At 42.1% G+C, this 27,152-nt stretch overlaps 1 protein-coding gene across 7 annotated transcripts in view; it reads left to right on the top strand.

Annotated features, from left to right (window-relative positions):
• PHACTR2 (phosphatase and actin regulator 2) overlaps positions 1-27,152 on the top strand; it is a 276,161-nt gene that overhangs the window by 59,411 nt on the left and 189,598 nt on the right. Inside the window, exon 1 of one of the 7 annotated variants that reach the window (XM_058735518.1) lies at positions 17,524-17,766. The exons of the other annotated variants lie outside the window; for them this stretch is intronic. Within the exon in view, the coding sequence (XP_058591501.1) occupies positions 17,754-17,766 (13 nt within the window). The 5' untranslated portion in view covers positions 17,524-17,753. Of the gene's footprint in view, positions 1-17,523; positions 17,767-27,152 lie in introns of those variants that run through there. 7 annotated transcript variants of the gene reach the window in all.

A 27,152-nucleotide genomic window follows, 5' to 3' on the forward strand; every position in this document is an offset into this window, starting at 1 on the left:
GAATGTCTATCAGTGTGTGGCTGCTTACATCTGTTATTTTGAGACACTAATCAAGAGGAACATAGCATTTCACCTCCCCTATGTTATTTGTGTGCCTTAATATAAAATCAGTGTTGGAAAGCTAATTACGGTATTCTGGATTTTGCAGTCAATAGGCATTTGTGATCATAAGTGGGTGCTATTGAAGAAGAGAAATAAAGAAAATGCCATCAAACAAAGACTATTCAGGAAACCTTATAGGTTTAAATATCACTCCAGGAGTTCAAAGACTTTCTATTTATTTGCTTACTTGTGTATATCTTTAGTAACATGAACAAGCTGCCTTATGTGTTGTATTTGAAGATCTAAGAAAGAAAAGGCCTCGTGTCTCATTAGCTGAGGTCACTGTGTTAAAAAAAAAGAAGGAAAAAAAGAAAAATGCAGGTCATGAGAACGGTCTGTTATGATGTCTTCATGTGGATGGACTAATTTGCCCTGTTGTGTGGCCTTGTCTTGTCCCCCAGTTCCAGATGGCCATGTTGCCGATGTATGTGTTTGTCACGAGGTGCATCGGCTGAAACCATGGATGAAGTAGAACAAATCCATACCTGCTACCAGGAAAACTCAACATTTCTATCATGCTGACAGTGGACCAGTATAATTGCATTTGTATATGAAAGATAGCATTTCTTGCAATAATCTTATCAAAGTTTTTGAGACAATATTTTGAAGTACTAACAGATTCTTTTCCTGTCATTCTTTATGCCTTGTGACATTTCCTCTTGCCCAGGGAGCTGGGCCTTCTGCACTCACTTCTTTAGGACAGGATGACTGGGCAGCATGCAGAGAACAGCGAAGCCAGCTCTTCCTTGGGAGTTTTAGAAGCTGAGGCCTGGTATAGGGCAGAAGGCTGCAAAGGTTGCTTGAAGATCATCAAGGAGGCAGACTCAGACCCATTTAGGACACTGTTAGAGTGACCTTGCATCAAGCAGGTTGACAAAGAAAAAGTAACAGCTGTGTGGCAGTCTAGGCAGGTTACCTGAGAGTGGCAGCAAGTTCCTGCCCCCGGTGTGCCACATGAGCAGAGAATGAGCCTGTGAGTCCAGGAGAGCAGTGAGGTTGTCTTTCCCGGCCCAGAGTTATGTGAGAGCAGCAGAATGTTCCCAAGCACCCACGGATGGCATGAACGTGGCACAGAGAGGCCAGAGACCTGAGGAGGCTGGACAGTTCAGGAAGGAGGCAGGACATAGCAGTGGCCTCCATGGGTCTCTGGCCAGTGAAGGCCAGACGGGTGTAAGGACTTCTCAGAAAACGCCAGTACACACAGGGGATGACCCCAGTGCTGCCCTTAGACGCGGGCACAAGGTTACCTTTGCTCTGGGCTTGGCCTCTTCTGGTTACCCTTCTCTTACAGGGTAGGGAACGTGCCGTCTGGAGCCCAGATCTCCTTTTCTGGGCCATGCCGTGGGTAACTGGGGTCCTGGAATTCCTGGTCCAAAGAGCCCTCAGGCCACTTCCAGGGCCTGCCTGAGCTGCTTCCCTAGACCCAACTCTGTGAGGGTGAGAGTGAACTATACTGCTGGTGTTTGTACCCCTAGGCCAGAAGGGTGGCCGTTGCAGGGTGTGTTGACAGAAAGTGCATATGTGAGTATGAGAGGAGCAGTAGCTCTTACAGTGCAGGGGCAGGCCTGGGGGCAGGCAGAGAAGGGTGGGCCTCAGGCCAGAAGCCGACTCTCAGAGCAGCCACATTCCAGGTCATTACGAAGGTGTATTTGCTAATGTTGAGGATACAACATCTTTTAATTAACGGTTTCTTAGCCTGATTTACAACCTAAATGTTTAGGCATATGGAATGTGGGCTTCCGTTTGGATCTTCGTATTTGTCTCATCTCCCTGCCGCACTGTGACTTCCCAGGGCATCAGCCTATGGCTCCGCTTCACGCCTGACCTAGGATGGCTCCCAGTGACTGTTGACTGAGTGGATTTGGAAAACAAATGTGTGTTTTTGATAGGTGTTCCCCCGAAAACCCATTAAAGGTTAACTACTTGTGCTTAGAACCCATGGAAATATTCTGGTGGAATTTGGAAACAGTACGCGGGGGTTGGCATAGATTGAACACCACTAATTCTCTTCCACATGAAGATGGGGTGTCACTCCTGCTTCTGAAGAAGTTGCGTAGGAGAAGCCCTTGACTTGATTGTGGTCCAGGAAGCAAGCCTGGGCTTCGGCCTCAGCTTTGGCCTCGGCTAGACCCAGTTGGCCGGCACGTGGGTTTCCTTTAGAGTTGGCCATCAATTGGTGTGGAGCCAACAGTCCGCACTTCTGGGCAAGCAGGACTTGGCTCCTACCCTGTGCTCAGAGACTCTGCTGACACCACTACTGAGTTCCTGGCCCTGCTTTGCTCTAACTAACCAGGCTATCGGGGAGGTGACCTGGCTCTGTGGTGATGTCTGACCCCCATCTTCTGATCAGCTCGTTTCAGCAGAGCTCCCTTGCAGGCACGTCAGCTGAGGGATGAAGTTCTGAAGTGAAGCCTCTTACATAATGGTTTTATGAATAACACATAGCTTTTTCTATTACAGGTCTTTTTCTATTACATTCTCAGATCAGGTTTTAGAAGCAAGCCAATTTTAGATTCTTGTAGTAAGAACAAATCTAGGGACCTTCATCAGGTGTGACGCATTTGATGCAAAATATAGATGGACAAGGAATGATGTTGGTCAGTGATAAGTGCAGTGAGATGATGGCCACTAAAATTTATATGAACTCAGGGAAGCGTGTCAAACGACACGCTAAATGACAATTGGGTGAAGGAAGGAGGTAGCTCTCCTAACTTTATTCTGCATGAGACTAAATTGGAGGGTTTTATCACACGTTACTAGATGGGTATTTGTGCCACATTTACTAGGTGGGGGTTTTGTGCCACGTTTACCTGGCTCTGGGGGAGTTTTTTGATCGATTGAGGCAGAATGGACAGAGCCCGGGACATCTCCAGGGTCATGAACATTCTGTGGTGCTGACTGGGTTTGGAGCTTAATTATTTAAATGTTTCCAGACTCAAATGACTGATGAGCTAACATATTTTTAATTCAGGCTTTCACAGAGCAAGCTGTAAGATGTGCCCAAAGCCAACGGTGTGGAATGCCTTGAGAAGTGGATGCAAACCGAACATTCCATGCCGTGTATCTTACTTCATTGTTGACATTTAGATTACAGACTTAAAATTTGATCCCAATTTCAAGGAAGCCTGACTTTAGTTCTTGTCCTGAGTGAAGGCTTTCCTGAAGAGATCTAGAGTTTGTTTTCTTATTGTTTTTAAAGGGAGAAAGGATGCTGTTAGAATAAAGAAGAATGTTGCCAGAATGTTCTACTTAATTTAGCCCTCTAAAGATAAACACACTGGTGAATCATTGCGTGCTGATGTTACTATTTTAACATTAATTCTGTAACCTTTTCCTACTCACTTCCTGTCTACTGAGTAGGTGGGTTACAGGTAGACTCACTTAGAGAATCTCACTTAGAGAAGAGTTTGTTCCCGTCAAACTCCTTTTAGGTTTTCCCATGGCTCAAACTATTTCTGATATAAGCACTAGCTACTGGGGCGGGGGGGGGGGGGGGGGGGGAGGGGGTCTTAAAATAGTACTTTAGAGAATAAGAGCATATTGGAGAATTATTCAGTTTGCAGAGATTCTATGAAGTTAGGACAATTTATGGATAAGCACACCTACTAATAATTTATCTCTAGTGAATTGCAGATATTGTATAGCACTATGCAAATGGTAACTGAATCTTGATAGTCCTGCAAAATTGGCCGTGGAAAATACTGTCCCTGCCCCCAGCAAGTCAGATCTGCATATCACTGTATACTTTGTCTCCTCTGTCTGGATACCATGTCTTTTCAGCATTACGTTCCATTTTCCGAGTTGAGGGTGACTGACTGTGCTGGTCATCCTTTCTCAGAAGATCTGCCTCTTGGTGGTTATTCTTGTGGCAGAGGCTAGCACGCACCCAAGCTTCTCCAGCAGACGCACTGTCTTATTTATGCTCGCATCAAACAAAGTATCATAATAAGTGTCAGCAAACATTTCTGAATAGATAACACAGCAGGTTTTCAGCAGATGAATGGTTTTTGCTACAGGAATACCAAATGTCTCTGTAAGGATCACAGCATTCAACTACCAGGCTGTTTCTAGAGCTTTGCAGCCTTCGAGGCAAGTCCTGTGAATTCACTCAGCTGGCCCACACTCCTTCGGGGCCACCCTTCTTCCTTTGTTTTTGTTACCAGCATCCATATCCAGGCCACATCATACTACTCTATATTCTGGATCTTTCTTTCTACTTCTGACATATCTTTCCCCCTCCCACGTTCTCACTCTCCATACTGTCAAAGAGCCCGTTCATTTTTACCTTGGGAAAACGCATTGTAGTCGTGGGGAAAACCCAGTGAATTCCAGGAAGATAGTTACTCGCCCAAGACTCTGAGAAACCGAAGAAATGCCGCATCTGAGCTGATAGCTGTTCCCTCCTTTAAGGAGCGCTGTGAAGGTCGAGGGTACCTCCCTCACAGAACACATCGTTTCAGCTGTGCACTTGCTGAAAGATTTTGAAATTCTTTCTTTTTTTTTTAAGATGTTATTATACATATATATATATACATATATATATATTTTTTAATGTTTATTTTTGAGAGACAGAGTGTGAATGGGGGGAAGGGTACAGAGAGAGGGAGACACAGAATCTGAAGCAGACTCCAGGCTCTGAGCTGCCAGCACAGAGCCCGATGGCCCGATGTGCGGCTTGAACTCACGAATCATGAAATCATGACCTGAGCTGAAGTTGGACGCTTAACTGACTGAGCTACTCAGGCGCCCCAAGGTTTTATTTTTTTAAGTAATCTCTACACCCAACGTGGGGCTTGAACTCACAACCTGGAGATCAAGAGTCTCATGCTCCACTGACTGAGCCAGCCAGGTGCCCAGAGATTTTTAAATTCTTAATCCAGCATTGCCCTAAGCACTTTTGGTGTTAGCCTCGGGGGCATCCTGGACCTAGTTTGTTTGAATGCCAGATAGAGTCAGATTCTTGCACCCCCAAGTCCATGGTATTGCCATTCTTTTTTATAATTCCTCTGCTCTTTTCTCCGGCTAAATACCCTTTTACTCCCTGCTCAAATTGCACTACAGGTGCCTTTTCTGGTATCCACCACCCCCCCCCCCCCACCTGCCACATCTTCTATCTCTCACCCCACATTCAAGACCTCAGGTGCACCTAGGGGAGCAGCAGGGGGCTGTCTTCCAGCACATTCCCAGGAAAAGAGAACTTTTAAAATGATTTGCTTGATGACATGTAGTTTGATAAGACAATGGTGACGAGGCTGAATAATGTGTTTTCCCCTCCCCTCAAGAGGTCTGCATCCTAGTTTCCAGAACCTGCCAATATGTTACTTTACATGACAAGGGGACTTTACAGATGTGATTAAGTCAAGGATCTTGAGTTGAGAAAATTATCCTGGATTATTTAATTGAACTCCGTATAATCAAAGAGTCCTTATAAGACGAAGGCAAGGAGGTCGAAGAAAAAAAGGCAATGTGACAGCAAAAGTAGAGAGTGGAGTGATATGGCCATAAGCCGAGGCTGGCAGCTTCTAGAAGCTTGAAGGGACAAGGAATGGATTCTTCTTTGGAGCCTCCAGAAGGAATTGAGCTCTGCTGATACTTTGATTGTAACCCTGTAAGACTCATTTCAGGTGTATGACTTCCAGAACTATAAGAATAAATCTAGGTTGTTAGAAGCCACTAAATTTTTTGTAATTTATTACAGTGGCAACAGAAAACTAATCAAGATGAAAAGACAATGCAAAAAGCAAATTGAAAGCAGAGGGGCCAATTCTTTTAGAGCAACCATACCAGCTCCCCATCTTGGCTGCTTTCCGTGCTGTTAAATTAGAACCTGGGCAAACCCTGGTCGCTATCCAGGGCCTTTCCTTGTCTTGACCCTCATATCAGAGACGAATATGTTTTTTTGTTAATTTTTTTAAATGTTTTATTTATTTTTGAGACAGAGGGAGACAGAGTGTGAGCAGGGGAGGGGCAGAGAGAGAGGGAGACGCAGAATCCAAAGCAGGCTCCAGGCTCTGAGCTGTCTGTCAGAACAGAGCCTGATGTGGGGCTCGAACTCACAAACCGTGAGATCATGAACTGAGCTGAAGTCGGATGCTCAACTGACTGAGCCACCCAGGTGCCCCTAGAGACAAACGTTTATCTCCTTTTTCTCCATGGCTCTCAGGAACTTTTCTGCAACCATCTTGGAGGCCTTATGTTCTTGAAAGACTGTAGCTAGATGTTTGCTGTGACGCTAATAAGTACTTCTAGAACCTTTTAGATGGCTGGTATGGATGCTCATTGTTGTCTGTGCCAAGTTTAGTGGTGTGAATAGTAAGCACATGGGAGCAGACCCTAGTAATTAAACTTGGGGTCTCATCCCTCATTTCCTCAGAACAGCGGTCTTAGTGGGAAAATTCTGAGACCTTTGTCTCCAGTTAAATCAGCCAGGCATTTATTGATTACCTTCTGTGTACTCAGCACTTAGCTCTAGGTGCCCTGGGTTGATGCGAGAGAAATTCAGGTAGTCTACTCCCTCCTGCAGTGAGTGCCTGCGTAAAGAGCCAAAAGCCGCATGGTGAAAAAGTCATTTCCCCAATTGATCAGAAGTGTTAGTAATTACCATTTTTCACTAATAGATGGCAAAATGTCCTTTTGTAAGAGGAGACTTAATTTTCATTGGACGATTTAAGGAGATCAGGCAGAAATGATGAATGGGTGAAAAAAGTGACCAGTACTTTTTATCCTAACTAATTGTTTTTAATGTTCATTTCTTTTTGAGAGAGAGCGTGAACAGGGGAGGGATAGAGAGAGTGGGAAAGAGGATCTTAAGCAGGCTCCGCACTGACAGCAGCAAGCCCGACGCTGGGCTCGAACTCACCAACTGTGAGATCATGACCTGAGCCGGAGTCAGACACTCAACCGACTTGGCCACCCAGGCGCCCCACCAGTACCCTTTAGGCATGACGGAATTCTCCTGTTGGTGAAGTGTGACGTGGCCGAAGTGAAGGTCTGGGCAAGGCCCAGTCCACAATGTTTGTTTATTTATTCATGCATCACTTATCATGCGTTCATTCTAGAAACAGTTGCCGAGCACTTAATGTTCTCAGAGCTTTGAAGACAGACCAGATCCCTACCTTCGTGGACTGTATATTGTAGCAGAGCTAATCAATACATGTTTGATAAGGAATTATCCAATTTAAGAAACATCTTGTTACTAGAGAAATGTTTAGCTACTTAAGTCGCTCAGAGCCCAGGATACCTTGTTTGATGAATCCCAGAGAAGTACCCCATCAAGGGAATTTTCTTGGTTGCAGAGTGATACTTTCCTTGTGGGAAAAGCTCTTTAAGATCCAGCCTAAACCTTTTCCTGTTTCTGTGCTATATAGATAATTAAAACATCCCAACGTTTCTTTATAGAATCGTGAGTCTGGAAGGGATGTGAGAGGTCATCAGTCCATTCTGCTGACTTGGGCACATATGCTTTCAGGAGGCGGGCAGGTCGTATAGGTGTGTGCAGCTCAGTGGAAGACAGTAGGGAGCAATGAGTACTTTGGCAAATTGAGAGCATCGCCCTTGCCTGAAGCTTTCGAGGTCTGGCCTAACCAAATGTTCATGGTGGGGCCAGATTTGATTAGACTGGCAAGCGGCAGCCCTTGATTCCTCATCTGAGAAAACAGTAGTCTGACCCTTTCTGAAAGCCTATTAGAGACAGGCTGCCCTCAGTCAGGCCAGCACGCACTTGTCAGCCATCTGTCACTTGGGGGGACCTTACTCTGTGGTCGGGATGAGCATCTATCATGCTTTTCGCTAAGTGATGGCTTGCGGAGAGAATTTGTTCAGGCTGTATATTCCTGGGGCAGATTCCGTGAACCTGCTTTTCCCTCTGTTTGCTGGTTTGCAGCGGACTCATCCACCAACAGCTGTAACTGCCCTTTAAGCAACAAGCCACCTTTTGGCTGATGGATGGAGACAGGAGCTCTCTTTTGCCAGTTACTCAGCACCGAATCAGACAGACGCCTTCCTCGACATTCCGGTGACCCTGTTGTATTGCTGCAGGCTCAATAATTTTTTGGGGCATTGGCCATAATAAAGTGTATGCAAAGTTCCTGAAAACTATTTTTAAAAATCCTTGAAGTGATAAATAAATTGATCTGGATAATGGTAAGCATATATCATCCTGCTTTGATTTATAGATTTATAATTTAGTCTCCCTTCAGAAATAATTTTTAAATGTAGTTATCTCCTGGAATTTAGAAAGACCTTTGTGTCTCTTTACAGGTGGAAATTCTACCATGTTTATTTTCATAGTAACACCGTTGAGATTTGAAAAGAGATTTCTTTTTTTCGAAGGCAGGGAAGAGTGGCTCTAAACATTTTATTAGTTAAATCGAGACAGATCTGAAGCTTTAAAAGAAATTATTCTTTGCCGTTAAAATTGGGAGTTCAACAATAAGTTTTTTAAAAAAAAGTTGGGTTTCCCCAACTTCCTGATAAATACTATAGAATGTTGAGATTGCAGATAGAGGTGTTGTAACCAAAGACACCTGAGTTTAAATCCAGATGTATACTTTGTGCAACCTGAGGCAAGTGTCTCTTAACCTCTCCAAGTCTTAGTGTTTTTCATCTACAAAATGGGAATAATAGTAATAGTACCAAACTCACGCTTATCGTTAGGCTTAAATGAGATAATGCACAGGAAAAGAATTAGGCATAATGCCTGGCAAATAGTCAGTGCTCAATAATGTGAGCTGCTATTATGGTAATTAGTCTGAAACTCAGATACAGGTGTCAGTTCTGGGCTACAGATCTTCAAGAGAGGGAAGAAAGCCCATCAGTGGTGCCCCTCAGCCAGAATCATCTGGGGATTCTTGGGACCTTTCTTGGGACCTTAGAAATGGACAAAGTGCTTAATGACGTGGTTTTCACCGTAACCCCCAGAGCTTCCCCTGAATGTTTTTGCAGGGCTGCCCAATGCCAAGCTTCTTTCTCACAGGTCTGCTTTCAATTTTGTGTCGGGCTACAACCCTGATGCTAAGGCACACTAGACTTACACCCAGGAAATCCCATTTGGATATCGGGATTTACTACTCAGGGCACCCTAGGCTCATTGGTTTTATTAGAAAAACTAAATATATCTTACATATTGGGGAACCTTCTCTCTATGACTTTGTCATGTTTCATTTGATTTCATTCACTGAGATGGGCTGGTGGCTCTTTTTAGCTTTCAAGCCACCATTGTATTCATTTTGAGATTCACTGTCGAGTAAGATCTGCCAGTGTGTACTCCTTGGTCCCAGATGATGCTTTATCCCCTCTCATCCATTTGTATTGTTACCATAAGAGAAATGCATTCCTGGACTTATTACATTTTTGTGACTCAAGAGCGATTTCTGTGTTTAGGGGCACCTTCTGGAGCTCGCAGGGGTATGCAGACCTCATCTGTGGTAATAGCAACAGTCCCTAAAAAGAGAGACAGAGAGAGACAGACAGAGAGAGATAAAGAGTAGAATCAGAATCAGGGAACACATGGAATTGTGATGGAATGAGTTTGTGCTACAGATGGCTGGCAAGCAGGGCCCTGCAGTAATCTAAATCAGAAAAACTTAGCATGTTCTCTCAATACATGTGTATTTATTAATTTAGAAATTATTATATACATGGACCGCTGTAAGAATATATGATTTATAGTATGTGGCATAGAGATAAAACACTTTTAAGGTCAAGATCAAGATAAATAAACAATATTTCAGAAACAACAGACTTTATTGTTTTAACAAGATTAAAGTCTTATGGGCAAAAGTTACTAATTTCTTTAATGAGGTGAAGACGGAATACGCATTATTAATTTTCCAATCTTGCTTTAATGTTTTAATTAATTAATTAATTTAATTTAATGCTTTAATGTTTTAAGACACAGCAATCCCGTGGTTTGGTTCTCTATGACTTTGTCTTGATACCTGGCTTTAATGACGATCAGAGTTGAAGAGAGACCTTTTTGAAGAAGTGCACCTTCGAGCTTGCAAAATTATAATTCATTGACAACAACTTTTCTTGCAAAACTCTGGGTTGCAATTCAGCTAGTAAATGGCTTTCTCACCCACTGTCACTGGTTCTTTTCAAAAACTAATCGATATGTGGTACAGTTTTGGATTTTAGCAAATGAGTTGAAAATTCACACACACACAAAAAAAGGAAGAAAAAGGGAAAAGAAAATGCCCTGAAATCCTTCCTTTGAAGCTTTAAAAACCAGATAAAGAATTCCATTGCCTAATTTGTGTCAATTCCATGCTATGGAACTATTTACTATATGTTTCAAGTCTGACATTTGGAAAAGTGAAGGTGCCATGGAACTCTGTATATTAAGTATTATTATAGTTTAATAACTTAACTTTTTTAAAGTTTATTTGAGAGAGAGAGAGAGAGAGAGAGAGAGAGAGAGAAAGGGAGTGTGCAAGCGGGGTAGAGGCAGAGAGAGAAGGGAAGAGAGAGCCACGCAGGCTCCCCACTGTCAGCGAAACATGAGATCATGACCTGAGCCGAAATCCAGAGTTGGACACCCAACTGATTGAGCCACCCAGGCTCCCCCTTTTTTTTAGTTCATTTATGAGTAAATTATCTTTTATTTTTTTATTTATTTTTTAACGTTTATTTATTTTTGAGACAGAGAGAGACAGAACATGAATGGGGGAGGGGCAGAGAGAGAGGGAGACACAGAATCGGAAGCAGGCTCCAGGCTCTGAGCCATCAGCCCAGAGCCCGACGCGGGGCTCGAACTCACGGACCGTGAGATCGTGACCTGAGCTGAAGTTGGACGCTTAACCGACTGAGCCACCCAGGCGCCCCGGTAAACTATCTTTTATATATAAAAGTAAATATTAATAGAAGTTCTAATATTTTCTTTCCTTACATCAGTGGATCACTTTACACCCTTCTTGGTGTACATTCAATCCATTTTAGAGACTATTAGTGTATGTGACCAAACTACTCCTATTCTTTGAGTGGTTATTCTTAAAAAAATAAAAATAGAAAACGTATATATGTCTCCCAATTTAAAATCTACAACTATTCATTATGTCTGAATCTAAATCTAAAGCTATTCAATGTGTCTCTTCTCCTTTCACACTTTGAATTATCATTGAACATCCCCCTTGTATTTTGTTACAGTTATCCAGTTTGACCTCTTTTTGTAAATGTTTTTATTAATTTTGAAATTACTATTTCACCATCAATAGTTACTTAAATATACTAATGCATTTTGTCAACTTCTTGCTCATTGTGTTTCGTCTTCTGCCTTCTCCTTGGGTTCCCTTTTCATCTTGCTAAAGTGCATTCTTTAGTGGCTTTTAGTGTCTATGCCTGTATCTGTGTAAGCGTCAGGGTGCTGCTGGAGGATGGGACTATAGCCTAACATGACATTCAAGGTGTATAATTATTTTCTTTCAGCATCTTTTATTAAAAAAATCATGGGGCACCTGGGTGGCGCAGTCGGTTAAGTGTCTGACCCTTGATTTCAGCTCAGGAAATTACACTAAGCACAAGGAACCTGGTTGGGATTCTCTCTTTCCCTCTCTCTCTGCCCCTCCCCTGCTTGTGCTCTCTCTCTCTCTCTCTCTCAAAAAATAAAATAAACATAAAAAAAATCTTTATGAGACTCTTCCATAACGTTGATACCATCAAGACTGAAATTATGTTTTATTGATTATTTCACTTACTTGCTCTTTAAATATTCACAATCTTAAACAATCTGGAACTCAGCTTGCGCAATCATTTTAGGAGGAAGGTTTTGTTTTGTTTTTTGCTTCTTTGGTTTGGTTTTGATTCTCTTTCTCTCCCCCTCTCTCATAGATTTATGGTTTGAAGTTGCCCCACCTTACCCTCTGATCCTCCGATCTAGAGTCGGGTGTTCAAGTGATATCTTGGGGTTCCTTCATGATTTCGAGGGAGATATTGCTGATCTAGTATTAAAGAAGCCAGTAAGAAGCTGATTTTGTTCTTGGTTGTGAGGATGTATCCTCCTCATGCCCATCTAGGCTTTATAAAGATGTGGCTTCTGGAAATGAGTCAACAGCCATTGTTTTTTCAACTTTCTTTCTTTCTTTCTTTCTTTCTTTCTTTCTTTCTTTCTTTCTTTCTTTCTTTCTTTTTTTGAGACAGAGAGAGAGAGAGACAGAGTATGAACGGAGGAGGGTCAGAGAGAGAGGGAGACACAGAATCTGAAACAGGCTCCAGGCTCTGAGCTGTCAGCACAGAGCCCGACGCGGGGCTCAAACTCACTGGCCGCGAGATCATGACCTGAGCCGAAGTCGACGCTCAACCAACTGAGCCACTCAGGCGCCCCCAACAACTTTCTTTCTTGAGCAAGGAGGCCTCATTGAAGCAGAGCTTTGCTCTGCCCCCTCCCTTCTCACGCAGAGCTGTTTGAAACCCCTCACTGCATAGAAGCCACGCACTGGCCTCCAGCCTCTCTTTTGTACCTTGAACACAGCAACCTCAGCAGAAGCCTCATTGCTGCTTTGGGCTTTGGGCTCCTTTCCGATTCACGGAAGTGGTTACCTAGCTTTTTTAAGCCTAGCTGTGACTTACCCTATTTGATATGTTGTCTACCATTGCTGTGTGTTGGAGCAGAAAGGTAGTGTCGAAGCAGGGACTCAGCAAACCACCTTGACCAAAAGTCCAAACGTGTCAGAAGACCGTGTCTGAGAGTTAATAGTTTCATTATGGTCTAGACTCCAAGCAAAGTTCCGGGTATGCTGAAAAGTGTCATGGCTTCACATTGAGGTGTTACTTAAGTCTGTTTGACTAGAAGGCTTTTTCTATGGACTGTGTACAAGGGAAGAGAAGCAAATGTTAACAATTAATTCAGGAGACACTCCCTTCCACCTTCCACCAGAAGAGAAATCTCAAAGGAGAATGGTTAGGAATAATGGAGAACATAAGCATGTCAAGTAAGTATTGTCCTAAAATCCAGATAATAGAACATTAGATAAATGTCTAGTTTTTTTGCCCTGATCTTCCTGGAAATATGATCTGTCGCAGAACTCCCTCCTGTGAACTTTCTTTTTTTAATAGTTCAGGGATTTGGTTTAGTACTCAGGAGAGTTATAAACCCAAACACTTTGTTCATTGCCACTATCAATATACAATGGCTGTTCTTATGAAAACAGCATCTGAAATCTTTTCAGAACAGATTTCCAATAGAACCTATTCCCAAAGTAACTGGAAGCAAGCCTTAACTACTTCCTAATTGGTAGTCAATAGTCTAGCCAATAGGTAGTCAATAGCACTTCTTTGTTTCTTTAGGTAAATCAGAAAGTAAGAAGATCAGATAGTCTGATCTGCTGGGCCAAGCAATGTAGTAATTTAATTACATGGACAATTCATTCTCTTAATTTTTCCATTCTAAGGAACAAAGTCTAACTTTGTGGAGAAGTATCTCAGTTGGTCCCCTGAAAGCCAAACCATGGTATATTTAGCCTATGATTCTGGAGTGGCTACACCTCTTGGAAAAATACGTCTGCTTCTTGTGCCCCATAGTATCCATGTGAACTGCTCTTTGGTCTACCTGGGCTTGGATTACAGTCAGATTACCGCCAGAAAAGGTAGAGCATGACTGCTACCAGCTCCCTTCTGTGTCCCCAACATGACAGCGTCTCATGGGAAAGTTAAGAAATAATATGAAATAAGCTTCCTTTTCTAGGAAGCCACAATATTTTCTTCTCTGAAATCAAAAGAGAGTCACTAATGGGGTTTTTTGAAGAAAGATGCGATAATGGCCAGATTATCACCAGGTGCTTGGTGATGCATTTGGAAGTACTGGATGCCCACTGGTAACCTTGCAGTTGCTACCTTAGCTGGTCTGGCTTGGAGTCACGAACTCTTGAGACCAACCTCGGGTGAACAATCCTTTAAAAAACAAAACCCTGGTGACCGGTTATAGCCTTCTCTCTGTAGGTGGGATCGCACTGGGGGTGTTTTGGATGCCGGTGCTCCAAATTACCAGTGGCCTCAAGCATATTCGTGTGCTTTGAAGAGAGCTAAGGAATATACATATTAGAAGGCTCATAAAAACAGGAACTAAAATTTATGTTTAAAACATGCTGTAATGGGGGGCACCTGGGGGGCGCAGTCGGTTAAGCGTCCGACTTCAGCCAGGTCACGATCTCGCGGTCTGTGAGTTCGAGCCCCGCGTCAGGCTCTGGGCTGATGGCTCGGAGCCTGGAGCCTGTTTCCGATTCTGTGTCTCCCTCTCTCTCTGCCCCTCCCCCGTTCATGCTCTGTCTCTCTCTGTCCCAAAAATAAATTAAAAAAAAAAAAAAAAAAAAAACATTGGGAAAAAAAAAAAAACATGCTGTAATGGGACACCCAGGTGGCTCAGTCGGTTAAGCATCCAACTCTTGATTTCGGCGTATGTCATGATTTCACAGTTTGTGAGACTGAGCCTCGCATCCTTCTCTGCTCTGACAGTGCAGAGCCTGCTTGGGATTCTCTCTCTGCCTCTCTCTCTCTCTCTCTCTCTTAGAATAAACAAATAAACGTTAAAACCGATTTTAGGGGCGCCTGGGTGGCTCAGTCGGTTAAGCGTCCGACGTCGGCTCAGGTCATGATCTCACAGTCTGTGAGTTCGAGCCCCGCATCAGGCTCTGTGCTGACAGCTCAGAGCCTGGAGCCTGTTTCAGATTCTATGTCTCCCCCTCTCTCTACCCCTCCCCTGATCACACTCTGTCTCTGTCTCAAAAATAAATAAACGTTAAAAAAAAAAATTTAAAAAAAAAACGATTTTAAAACATGCTGTAGAACTTGAGACTTATTGATGCTACTACTGTGCTGCACAGCACCTCAGGGACACTTAGAAAGGGCGTGGTAAACATTTTACATCCAGACATTCCCCAACTAGAGCATATTAACTATAGGTCTGAATTAAATCAACGGAGGGAGTGCATTCTCCCTGGAGCTTGAGGAAAGTGTTCCACTCACTGTGCTTTTCCATCGTTACTTTGCCATCTTCTTAAAAATTTATTTTATTTTATCTATTTTTTATTTTAAATTTTAGTTAGTTAACATACAGTGTACATTGCCATCTTCTGATGCCAGGTGGGAACGGAAGAGGGGCAGTGGTGGGCTGGTGGCGAATGCAGGGGGACACAGAGCAGATTCGTCCGTGGCAATTTACGCTGTTTGTGAATAGCCTCACTCCTGATGGACACGATGTTAGTTTCATTACATCGGGCCATCTTGCCTTGTCGCCCATCCCTTGTAGAGCTGTAACGTTAAAAATCTTGTTGTAAAACATGTTATTCACTCAAAACGAGACAAGTAAAGGTTTCAAATGTGGCCAAGTCATGTGGTGCCACATATGCATTTTGGGGCCCAACTTTAAGAAAAGAAAGAACCTTAAGATTTTCAGAAATTTCTGGATTTTAGGATTGTGTGTAGGAGATCATGGATATTACAGAAATCACATCATGAGTTAAGCAGCATTTAATGGTCTGTCCTTGGAACCTAATCAGTGTTTTATGAGAACAAGTGTTTTTCAAATGACCGACAAAACAAACGTTTGGCACACCATCCATTTACAATTTGGCGACTGTATTAATGAAAATAATCAAGAGCCACGTTTTGAACTGTGTACAGAGCTAATATAAATATATTCATATTAGTCAATGTGCACTGTCAGGTCGTGACACTTCTTATCTCCTCCTTACCAAAATCCCAGACTTCATGAAATAGTTTCTCTCCCTTTTGTCATTCATACTTCCCTGTTAACTCCTAGTTAGCTTGCCCTAGATTTCTCCTGATGGCACTCACTCTGGGTGCTTGACAGTCTTAATCAGGGCAAGCGGATGAGGTATGGAAGCCACAGTGATTTCAGTCTTAAGGGATCCAAGCATTTAAAAAATATGTGAAGAATGCTTTTTTAAAATTAATAATCCTCACAATTGTGTGACGGAATTTAAAATAATGGGGATAAAATCTGAGTGTAAAATCCCTGAGAACTTCAACTTTTCTTTGAAGAAAATATTGTTGTACTAGTGCTGATCTCACAAATGGAGTATTTTGTTTAAACAGCGGAGGAACTCCGGGGCGCTTGGAGGGCTCAGTCCGTTACGCGTCCAACTTCGGCTCAGGTCAGGATCTCACGGTTTGTGAGTTGGAGCCCCACCCACGTCGGGCTCTGTGCTGACAGCTCAGAGCCTGGGAACCTGCTTCATATTCTGTGTCTCCCTCTCTCTCTCTCTCTCAGCCCTTCCCCCGCTCACGGTCTGTCTCTATCTCTCAACAATGAACAAATGTTAAAAAAAATTTAAACAATGAAGGGATCGCAAATCTATAGGAAAGCCAAAAGTGACATTAAAAACAGAAATACTTAAAAGCTGTAAAAATGGAAGACAGGATTATAAATAATTTGCATGTGCTTTGTCATCAGGAATTCCAACGGCATACAGAAATGCCAAATAAATGAATTGCGTTTCCAGTTGAACAACCCTGAGGGTGTGACAACACCATGAACTGTTTTTTGAAATCCTGTCGACTAGAAAACCTGTAGGCCCTTGCTGTAGTATGGATTCCTTGTATCATAGGTCAAATGAGGCCACTATAAATTTTTTTAGTCTATCTTAGAAAATGCAGAAAACAGAGTTGGGCTGTCCCCAAAATCGAATGTCACAACAGCCACAGAGCATGGCACACAATTTCTTCAGCTCTCTGCCCCTCCTTATGCCTTGGTATCGTAGGTAGTTTCAGGTGACTGCGTCTTTGCACAAATTAGAGACAAGACATGCACATTCCTGCGTTAGCAAATGCATTTTTCTTGATTCCCAGCTTTCTGTTACTTAGGTGGCTATGGACTGTAACATACAATAGAGTCCCCTGACATCTTTTTGACAATTATTTCTAGTGTTCTTGGTGATGGTTAGTGAAATGCCTTTGAATTTCTCTGTGAGGAGAGGTGGGCAGAAATTCTGACCAGAAATAGGGACACTTGTCATGATGAAAACATAATCAAAATGGAATGACAATACTTGGCCTCTTAGCATTTATTTAGTGCAGAAATATTAAAGGCAGCCTTTATTTTAAGGTGGTTTTTCTGCTCTTCCTTGCTCACCCCAATGACAGGGACAACAACCACCACAAACTTTAAAATTCTACATTGAAAAGTTGCCCAGTCATTCAGTGATGTCAGTGATAAAGGCTGGACCACATTTAGATCAGCCCCGAAGAAAGGAGAATTTATTATAGTTGTAAAGATCCCTTTTTACCTTTTAATTATCTGTGCCTCTTCCGGCTCGTGTTTGCTCTGGCATCTTTTGGAAAAGCACTGTGCTCTGCATCGCATGTACACTTCTTTTCTGAAATGTGCAGTACTCTCCACATTGCGGTGATTTCCACCCCCCGCCTTTGCTTGGAACAGAGGTGAAAACCCCAGTGGATTCAAGTATCCACTTGATAGGCTCAGTCTCTCTTAATCAGCCTGTAATGGAGCTAATGGCTGTTTGTCATCCTTGGAGATATAAATTTCCTGGCGGTGTCTCCTGCAGACAGTGCATGAAGTATGCTCTGTGTGCCAGCAAGGACTGATAATCAGCAGAAGGGCAGGGTGCTTCGTTAGCCAGGAGAAGAGCTGGGGCTCCCCGGCTGCCAGGCTACAGAACTCGCCTCGCCACTCCTGAGACATGGACAATGCCGGTAGGTAAAGCGTGAATCCTTCATAGCCTCTGGGCTCCTTTGCGATCTGCAGCCTTTGCTGCAAAAGGTTTGCTTATTTTTTGGTCTTGCGCTGCACTTAAATGTTGAAGACCTGGAGATGTGTAATGTGTTAACCCTGCTGCATTGTCCACTAGGCAAGCAGTGTTTGCTTTGAAGTTCAGATTGAGCACGCAGATCCTAATTCCCCATTCACCTATTCCAAGACTGCGCTGCTATTTTATTTAGCATTTTTACGCTTAGCATATTTAGCATATCTCAGGCTGCAGGAATTGTGCTGTTTGATCCTTTTGTGCTCCGAACAGAGGGTGAAAAATGCATCTAGTTAAATGAAAAAACTATTAGGAAGGGGTGACAAAAGGTGGATGGAGTTAATGAGCTAATCAAACATTTTGTTCGGCGTTACAATATGCCCAGTGTCCCAGCAGACACGTTCTTGTGTCTTATGCTTTATCTTCCCATTAGGATGAAAATGTAGAAAATGTCTCAATATCCTCTGAGATTTTAATTTTGGCGTATAGACATTAGTGGCCGATCATGTGCGTACCTTTTAAAACTGTATTTGTTTTTAATATCTTTACTTGACGGCGAGACAGATATAACTTGGAATATTCTAATGCCAGCTAAATGATTAGCATAAAACGATTCCTTGTGTAGAACTTTTTTCTTCTTTGCCATAGTGAACTTTTAGAAGGTATACACCCCTCGTTTCAATGTTATTGACACGAAATGCAGAATTTTCCCAAATGTGTTATGGATTCTCTGTCTCCTGAAACTCACTCGTTCAGTTTCTCAGCTGGTGTCAGTTTTCTAGTGATGCCTTAACAGTGCCTCGAGACACGGTCGGCTCTGCTGACAGGATGCACCCTTTGAAACACATTCTACACAGGAAGACCACCCATTTGTGGGAAAGCGTATTTGTTTATGAAATGTGGTTATTTCAGTCCTCGGTGCAGGTAGCATAGGCAAGCAGAAATTTTGAAGGCAGGGTGGTTTGAGTTCTTTTATGAAATAGTTTACCAGGAATAAAAGTCTGTGACTAAAATAACTTTGTATTTGATGTGGAAGACGTTGAAGTAAATTGGAACAGTGCAATCTTAGGGATGAAAATTTCAGGGTTGTGAACGAAACAGAACAAGTGTGAGGGGGAGTGTGCGTGTGTTGGGAGTGTGTGAGTGTGAGTGTGTATGTGCAGAGTGGCGATAGTAGTAGTAGGAAGGAGGCTGGATTGCTGTATATGCATACAATATATATGTCTGTGCATTATACCCCCCATTGTGGTCATTAAAGAATATGCCGTAAGGCTTGTCACAAGTGCGTGTAGACATGATATTCCATGACAAGTCACAATTTCAAGATCCACCCAAAACTTCTCTAATTATAGAGGTAGAGTGAGAAAAAAAAAAACAAACAAAAAAAAAACCCCTAGAATCTCTAATGTAGCCTCATTTAAAACTTCTGCTACCCACAATTAATTATACTGACGTCCTGGCAGAATTATCACTTCAATTCAAGTAAATGGCTTTCTTAACTGACTCATATATTTATTTAAAGGCCATTTAAGAAAAGAAGAGAAACCACTGTAGGAGTAGGCTTCAAAAATGCTGAGGGTTTTGATTTACTTTTTGGTGAACTATAGCTTAGGGGGATAAATGTTTTCTCAGTTTGTACTTAACATTCGTTTATGCTTTTAAATGCCATTAATAGAATACCTCTGTCCCTGACACACTGAAGAATATTGGTGTACTGTGTCAAGTGGCTTTTAAAGGAGAAGTTTCCATATCATTTCGAATTTTAGGTGAAATCTCCAATCTAGGCATGTATACCTTTGAGTGGAAGAACGGGCTCTTAAATTACATTGTTCGAATATTTCAGAAATAACGTCTTCTTATAATGGCCAATTGGCTGTCAGTGATCACTTTTCATGGTAATTTTTCGATGACGTAAACAGCCTCTCTTATAACAGGGAAATGTAAACATCCATCAGACACATACACTTCAATAAATTGTATTGACTCTAAGGAAGGCATTTAAGATAGTACTGATAAGTAGCCCAAAAAAAAAAAAAAAAAAAACCAAAAGAAAAAAAACAACACCCACAAAAACAAACAAAACCCTTGGAAATGTGTTTAGCATTATACCAAGACACCCAGTTAGCTTGGAGCACTGGAATGTCTCCAATTTAATTTGAATAAGATAATGACTTTGAATATCTGCCTAAGTTTTTCCAGTCAGCAGTGGGTTCAGGCCCTCAATATCTATCAGAGGCTAGCAGTTTAGAGCTGGGCATCGTCCTAACCGTTCAACCATCAGTTTCAAGGAGCCAGGCCTTCCTCCAGCACGGCTTTCTGCGTCAGGGTTCGGATACTTGTTAGGCAGAAACACAGCTAGGAGGACACACACACACAAAAGCCAAGTGTCTCTGATTTATCCAGATCACACAGAACATTGCACTGGAGATGTTTGTGTGGTTTTTGTTGTTCACACGCAAGGAAGAGTTACTGCCCGGGACTTCGGCTCCTTCGGTACGTCTGTGCACCTTTCCCCAAGCATGCCATTGTGAGTCGGTCCACCCTTTCCTTCGCAGCAAAGAGCTGTCTTTGGCATTCCTACTACCTCTGAGAAGGAGACATCCCTTCCCCATAATTGCTGGCTTATGTATTCCTTTAAAAGCTTTTCCTGGAATAACAATAAAATATTTATCAAACAGCATATGTGGAATATGTCAGGGCAGTTTTAGCAATGTCTAACCTTTTCTTCTCCTGTTTTTTATGTAACTATTTCTTCTTATAAATTTGGTAACAACTCAAATGATAGTCCTTGATAAAAACAAGTCTGTGACGACAGCTGTGACCCAAGTTATCCTGTCCTTGCCTTTGTATCCCCTCACTGCTCCCCTCCCTACCCTTCCTCAAGTGGTCTCACGAATGAGTCGAATGAGTCGTGGAAAGAGATGTTACAAAGTTGATTCGTAGTGTGTGATTATGTCTGAAAAACATTGTTTGGGAAATGTCATTCCATATCCCACAGGGGCAGAGTATTATAAAAAGTTCTGCAGCATTTGTTGGGCGAATGTTTCATTGCTTGCGATCAAAATACTTCCATTACCATCTGTGGGTCCTGAGGGGCACCCTAGTTGGGAAAGGGAGCTGGAAGCTATGAGAGCCACCGTGCCCTCACCTTACATTCTATCTAGCCCAGGGCCTTAAAGACCCTTGGTGTACAATAACTGAATATGAGAAATTCACAGTCTGCTAGCTCCTTGTGAAAAAGACTGGAGGGTCATTTGGCAACCACATTGAGGAAAGGTTTATAATGGAATGATCAAGAGCATCTGATAATCTGAGATGACCACTAGCACTGCCACCTACCGGAACCACAAACCAGGTATATAAACCCTATGCCTTTATGTTCTCATTGGTAAGTGCCAACAATAACTGTATCCATCTCATAGGATGTTATGAAGAGAAAAATTAGGTACTACACGTAAAATTTGGTACAATGGCCGGCATTTGGTAGTTCTCAATGCATGTTGGCTGTTTAAAGAACCACCAAAAAATTGAAGCGACGTTGCTTTGTGAATAAATATATGCTCTAGCAGTATGGAGCTAGCAGTGTGACGATGGAGTGGGAAGGCAGGCAGTTAGAATCAGACACCAGTCAGGTGGCTGTCCCAAGAACATAGCTGGAAATTGATGTGGGTGGTGAAACCAGGACTAGGATTGACGAGTGCATTGGATATGCATCAAAAGAACATGCTGAGTGGATAAGGAGGCAGGGAGAAGGAGACCAATCAAAGCAGAACTTTGAGGTTTCTACTTTGAGAATCTAAGATAATAGTAATAATCCTATACTACGAAATACCAGAGGAGTTTTAAGAGAAAAACAATGAATTCTGTTTTGACTTGCTGAGTTTGAAATACCTCTGTGTTACCCATTTGCCTTAGTAGTTGTTCACTGATGACTTTTTCATCCACTAAAAGGTACACACACACACACACACACACACACGCACGCACGCACGTATACAGGCACATGTGCACACACGAAATTCCTTATTAACCATGGATTTGAGATAATGCAAGGTTTTTTGTTTTTCGCCCCAATTTAAAATATTTTCTATTTTAATCTCTTTATCTTTGTTCATCTCAGGAAACCCAACAGCAACTAATGCTTCCTTGCCTCCTTCCCCCCAGCCTGTGGGTGATCCATAGGTGATGGAGAGAAAGGAGACTTTCAAATGCTACTTGACAATCTTTCAACACAGATGGAGATAAGACCAGGCCCAGAGAAACATGCCCCTAAGCACTGAAATAATTTTGGTAAAGGCCAGGCTGTTATATAAGAAAACGTAAGCACAAACACATTTTATTTCAAACTGATTCAAAAAATTTTCATAGGAAAATCTACTTCAGGCTGCCGTAGCCAAGTTCCTGAACAACTGAAGGCAGTCACTGAGGAGAATGATTACCTAATGGAGCAACATTTCTGTGTGAATTCATTTGTTTTGGAAATGAATGCTTTCTAGGACATTTGACTATGTTTGAAAACTATATTTGGTGCAATTTAAATTTGTTCCCTCTAATCCCCTACTTTCATGATATCTTGGTCTTAGTAGCTATAATTTTGTCAGCTGCAATGTTTTAGAAATATAATAATGTTATATATACATACAAATGCATACATTTGCATGCGTATATTGCATTTTATATGTGTACTTGGGTATGCATTTTTTTGGTTGGGATTAAAAGCTTCAACGTAGGGAAATGTTGCTAGCTCTTCTAACAAACTTAATAAAAATTTAGAATAGCTTTTCTTTTTAATTAAAAAAAGGAATTGATTCTTATTTTCTGAAATGCCTCTTACATCCTAAAAATAATTATTGAATATTTTATTCACTATAAAGCAGGTAATTACAGTATTTTTCTTTGAGTTTATTGTGAAGTCCATTGTGCTGTTGTAGCATTTTATAGTTCATCAAATAGGTGAACTATAAGTGAATCTAAGAGCACCTTAGATTCATATGAAGATATTTTTCTCAGGGATAGCTTAAGATTTAATAAAGAATCTACTTTTTTGGAATGTCTATTTTCAAAGTGCCATTATTATTATAGAAATCACTGTCCTTTAAAACAAAAACGTCAAAGGAAATACAGGTTCATGTACATAAAATGTACATTAAAGTCCCAAGAAGTGGCACTAAATTTTCTTAGATTTTTTTGTTTGACTATAGTTGACACTTAATAATACATTAGTTTCAGGTGTACAACATAGTGATTCCACAAGTTTATTCATCATTCTGCGTTCATCACAGTGCAGTTACCATCTGTCCCCATGCATTGCTACTACAGTATAATTGACTATATTCCCTGTGTTGTACCTTTTATTCCCTTGATTTATTCAGTTCATAACTAGAAGCCTATGTCTCCCACTCCTCTCCACCCATTTGCCCCTCCACTACCCCCTACCTTCTAGCAACCATTGGTTTATTCTCTGTATTTATAGGTCTGATTCCGAGTTTTTACTCTAATTTTGGAGTAACTTTGACCTCCTGGGAATAAACCAACTGTCTTGGCTTAAGAGCGTGGAGAAGGAAGACAAAGTCATTGTTTCTAAAACAAAGTTTTGGATTTTTGTCCCCTCACCACCCCATCATTAGAATTAGTTCTGAGTGGGTTTTTTTTTTTTATGTTTATTCATTTTTGAGAGAAAGAGACACAGAGTGCAACTGGGGGAGAGGCAGAGAGAGAGACACACACACAGAATCCGTAGCAGGCTCCAGGCTCTGAGCTGTGAGCACAGAGCCCGAGGTGGGGCTCGAACTCAGGAACTGTGAGATCATGGCCTGAGCCGAAGCCAGATGCTCAACTGACTGAGCCACCCAGGCGCCCTAGGTCTGAGTGTCTTCTTTTTTTCTTTGCAACCACTCATCATTCCAAAGGCAAAATGCATTTTTCTATATCCATAAGATAAAATAGGAATTCTTGTCAAATGGCTTGCTTGGGTCAAGAAGAGCATTGGAAAAACTATGGAGAAACAACAAGAAAGGATTTTTGTGGCAGAGAAGAGAAATCAGTAACCCAACATTTTCTAAATTATATGCCATTGCACATTAATGCCATAGGATATTAATTAAGTCTCAGTCCCTTTTCTCACACACACACACACACACACACACACACACACACACACACCACAGAGAGAGAGAGAGAGAGAGAGAGAGAGAGAGAGAGAGAGAATTAAGTATTCAGGCAATTTGGGGAATTGCTGAGTTTGACACTGTTAAACAGATTTTCTTAACATGCTCATAGAATTAGCACATAATTCCTTGCCTGTGCTATTATTTGTTGTGAATTCCCAAGATGGAATATAAATTGTAGCATTTCCCAGTCATACTAACCACAGGCCCTGAGGGGATGCCTAGTAACAGGTGTATGATTCAAATTTGGGAACCACTTAAAATCTCTTCATTTTCATTTTTGCTTTTCATTTTTGCCTTATTCTTCCACTCCTGAATTCTTCTTTGTTTTCTCATATATAAGCCATTTTGGGGAACTAGCACACTATTCACTTGTAAAAATATCAAAGCTTGATTATTTTGAAATTAAATGTCTGTGTCATCTCTGTCCAGGATTTCTCCTTCCTTGTTTCTAGGCTTTGGGGCATTTCATTGCAAATTAGCATCACCATCAGATGCAGAAAAGAAGGAAAGGAAGCTACACTTAGCCTCGTAATCCAATTACATCTATGAAATTAGGAATAATGTGCAAATTTTATTCATCCAGACTAACATTTTATATATTAAAAATGGACGTTAGGAGATTTTTATATGGAAAAAGTTAACTTCAAAGTTCTGTTTTATACATCAGGCATCAAGAACATATATAACAAAGGCAAATCATATTTAACTAAATATTAAATGTCTTGAGGGACACCTGGGTGGCTCATTTGGTTAAGCATCCAACTCTTGATTCCAACTCAAAACGTGATCTCATGGTCACCAGGTCAAGCCCCGCATTGGACTCCACACTGGGCATGTAGCCTGCTTAAGATTAAGATTCTCTTCCTCTCCTGCTCCTCCCCTTCTTGTGAGCATGCTCTCTCTGTCTCTCTCAATACATAAATAAATAAATAAATATCTTGAAAGGAAGAATACTTACCTTTTTTGAATGCCTATTATGTAAATACTTAAGTATTTACATGTGTTACATCATTAATACTTATAATCATTCTTTTTTAAATTTTTTACTTAAAGATTTTCTTTAACATTTTTTTATTATTTAGTTTTGAGAGAGAGATAGACACAGAGCATGAGTGGGGGAGGGGCAGAGAGAGAGGGAGACACAGAATCTGAAGCAGGCTCCAGGCTCCGCGCTGTCAACACAGAGCCTGATGCGGGAGGCTCAAACCCACGAACTGCGAGATCATGACCTGATTCGAAGCCGGACGTTTAACCGACAGAGTCACCCAGGAGCCCCCATAAATCCAGCTATTTCTTTATCACCAACTCTGTACCAGGCACTGTGCTCATTAGCATGGATACCAGGGAACAAGACAGAGCTTGTTATAGAAGTTTATTCTAGCAGAGAAAGCAAAAGTTAGTAATGAATAGATGAGATACTTGGGTTGTGATTAGTGCTGTTAAGTTCATAAACTGGTACATGCATAGAGAATGGAGTTGGGGTGGAGGGGCTGCTCTCCACTGGCTGGTCAAGGACAGCCTCCCTGAGAAGAAGACATGTAACCCAAGACCTAAGGAGTGAAAAGGAATCTGTCCCTTGAGAGCCAGGGAACAAGTGTCCAAGCAGAGTGACCGGCAGATACAGAAGCGCCGAGGCAAGAAAGGAATCGGGACATTTGAGGAACAAAGGCAAGGCCATCTTGCTAGGGGTGGTAATGAGAAAGAGCACCAGGCCAATCATGGAGTGTCTGAGATTTGACATAGTTCCACAAGCTCTCGGGAGCCTTTGAAGGGTTTTAAGCAGAGGCATGGCATGGTAGGAGTGAGGATTTCAAGGCATAAAAATGAGAAGAATGGAGAGAAGAGAGGCAAGATGGAGGCTCCCAAGAATGAAATCCTCTTAGAAGGCGCTTGGTTGGGGTGGTGGCAGTGGGGATGGGAAGAGGGAACTTAATGAAATCTCAGCCCCGTTTCAAGGCCCAGCACACACGCCGTCCTCGTGATGTCTTCCAGACTGGTCTTAGAGCCCTGCCTTTTCTCAGGGCACTAGCAGAACTCACCACACAGTTTTGTACTTAATGGTAGTCTAGGTGAGATTACTGTCCACTTGAGGGTTGTTTTTTTTTTGTTTCCCCAACCAAATTGTAGGCATCTTGAGGCCATTTGGCACATCAGAGCCATCTGTTGTGTCCTCCAAAGAGTTAGAGTGCTTGTTCTCAAATTTGGCCACCCGTTAGAATCACCTGGAGAGCTTTTAAAATATACCGATCTCTGGGCCTGCCCCTGGACAAATTAGATCAGAGTCCCCAGAGTGGGGTCAGGACACTGGTGTTTGCTGGCAAGTTCCCCAGAATATTCGCATGGAAAATGGGGGTGAGAACCACTATTACAGATCCACAACAACACCTACCTAGTAGGAGTAAGAAGCCAGCTCTTCTCCCCTCCTTTTCCTTCCTCTTTCCCCCTCCCTCTCCCCCTCCCCCCCTTCCCTTCCGCCTCTCCCTGACCCCTCCCCTCTCCCTCTCCCTGAGTAGGTCAGTCTAGCTGAGGATTTGTGCTGGGGACTTCTCTGCTCTGAGAGTGAATGAAGCCTCTAAAGAGCAGAGGCAAAAGCATGCTTCTGGATGACATATCAGGATACTAATAAAGCAGACGGAATCCAGGCTTGCTGTGATACAACCTTTTGGAGAATGATCTGGCCGTTCTGGAGAGACTTAATCACCTACTTCCTAATCAGGAAGGTTGTGTTCTCCTCCAGTGTCTCCCAAGTAAATTAAATATCGAGTGAAGATTCACTACAGTGGCAGCAACTATTTCTAGCGAGCGTTTATGTGTGAGTTTTCACTAATAAGAGATGTTAAACATCCCCTGTCAAGTTTTATATAACAAAAGAGGTACATTATTAGACCCCAAATAGCACTGCTATGATTTAATCATCACTAACTGTGTATCTGTGCCGACTGGCTGGGTCAGAGTCACTATTAGACACCGATGCTATATTTGCGATATCATGTGACTCACCACAGGTGTCCTGCTTTTTAGTGATAGAGAAATAGGTCCTGTTCCACCTTGTACTTCTCCCCTCCAAACACGCGCGCGCGCGCACACACACACACACACACCCCTCAGAATGAGTTTAAGATCATTTTGAGCTGATCTTAAATATTAAAGCAAAGGGAGGGTTTGA

Source organism: Neofelis nebulosa, chromosome 6, assembly GCF_028018385.1.
Source record: "Neofelis nebulosa isolate mNeoNeb1 chromosome 6, mNeoNeb1.pri, whole genome shotgun sequence".
Taxonomy (NCBI): domain Eukaryota; kingdom Metazoa; phylum Chordata; class Mammalia; order Carnivora; family Felidae; genus Neofelis; species Neofelis nebulosa.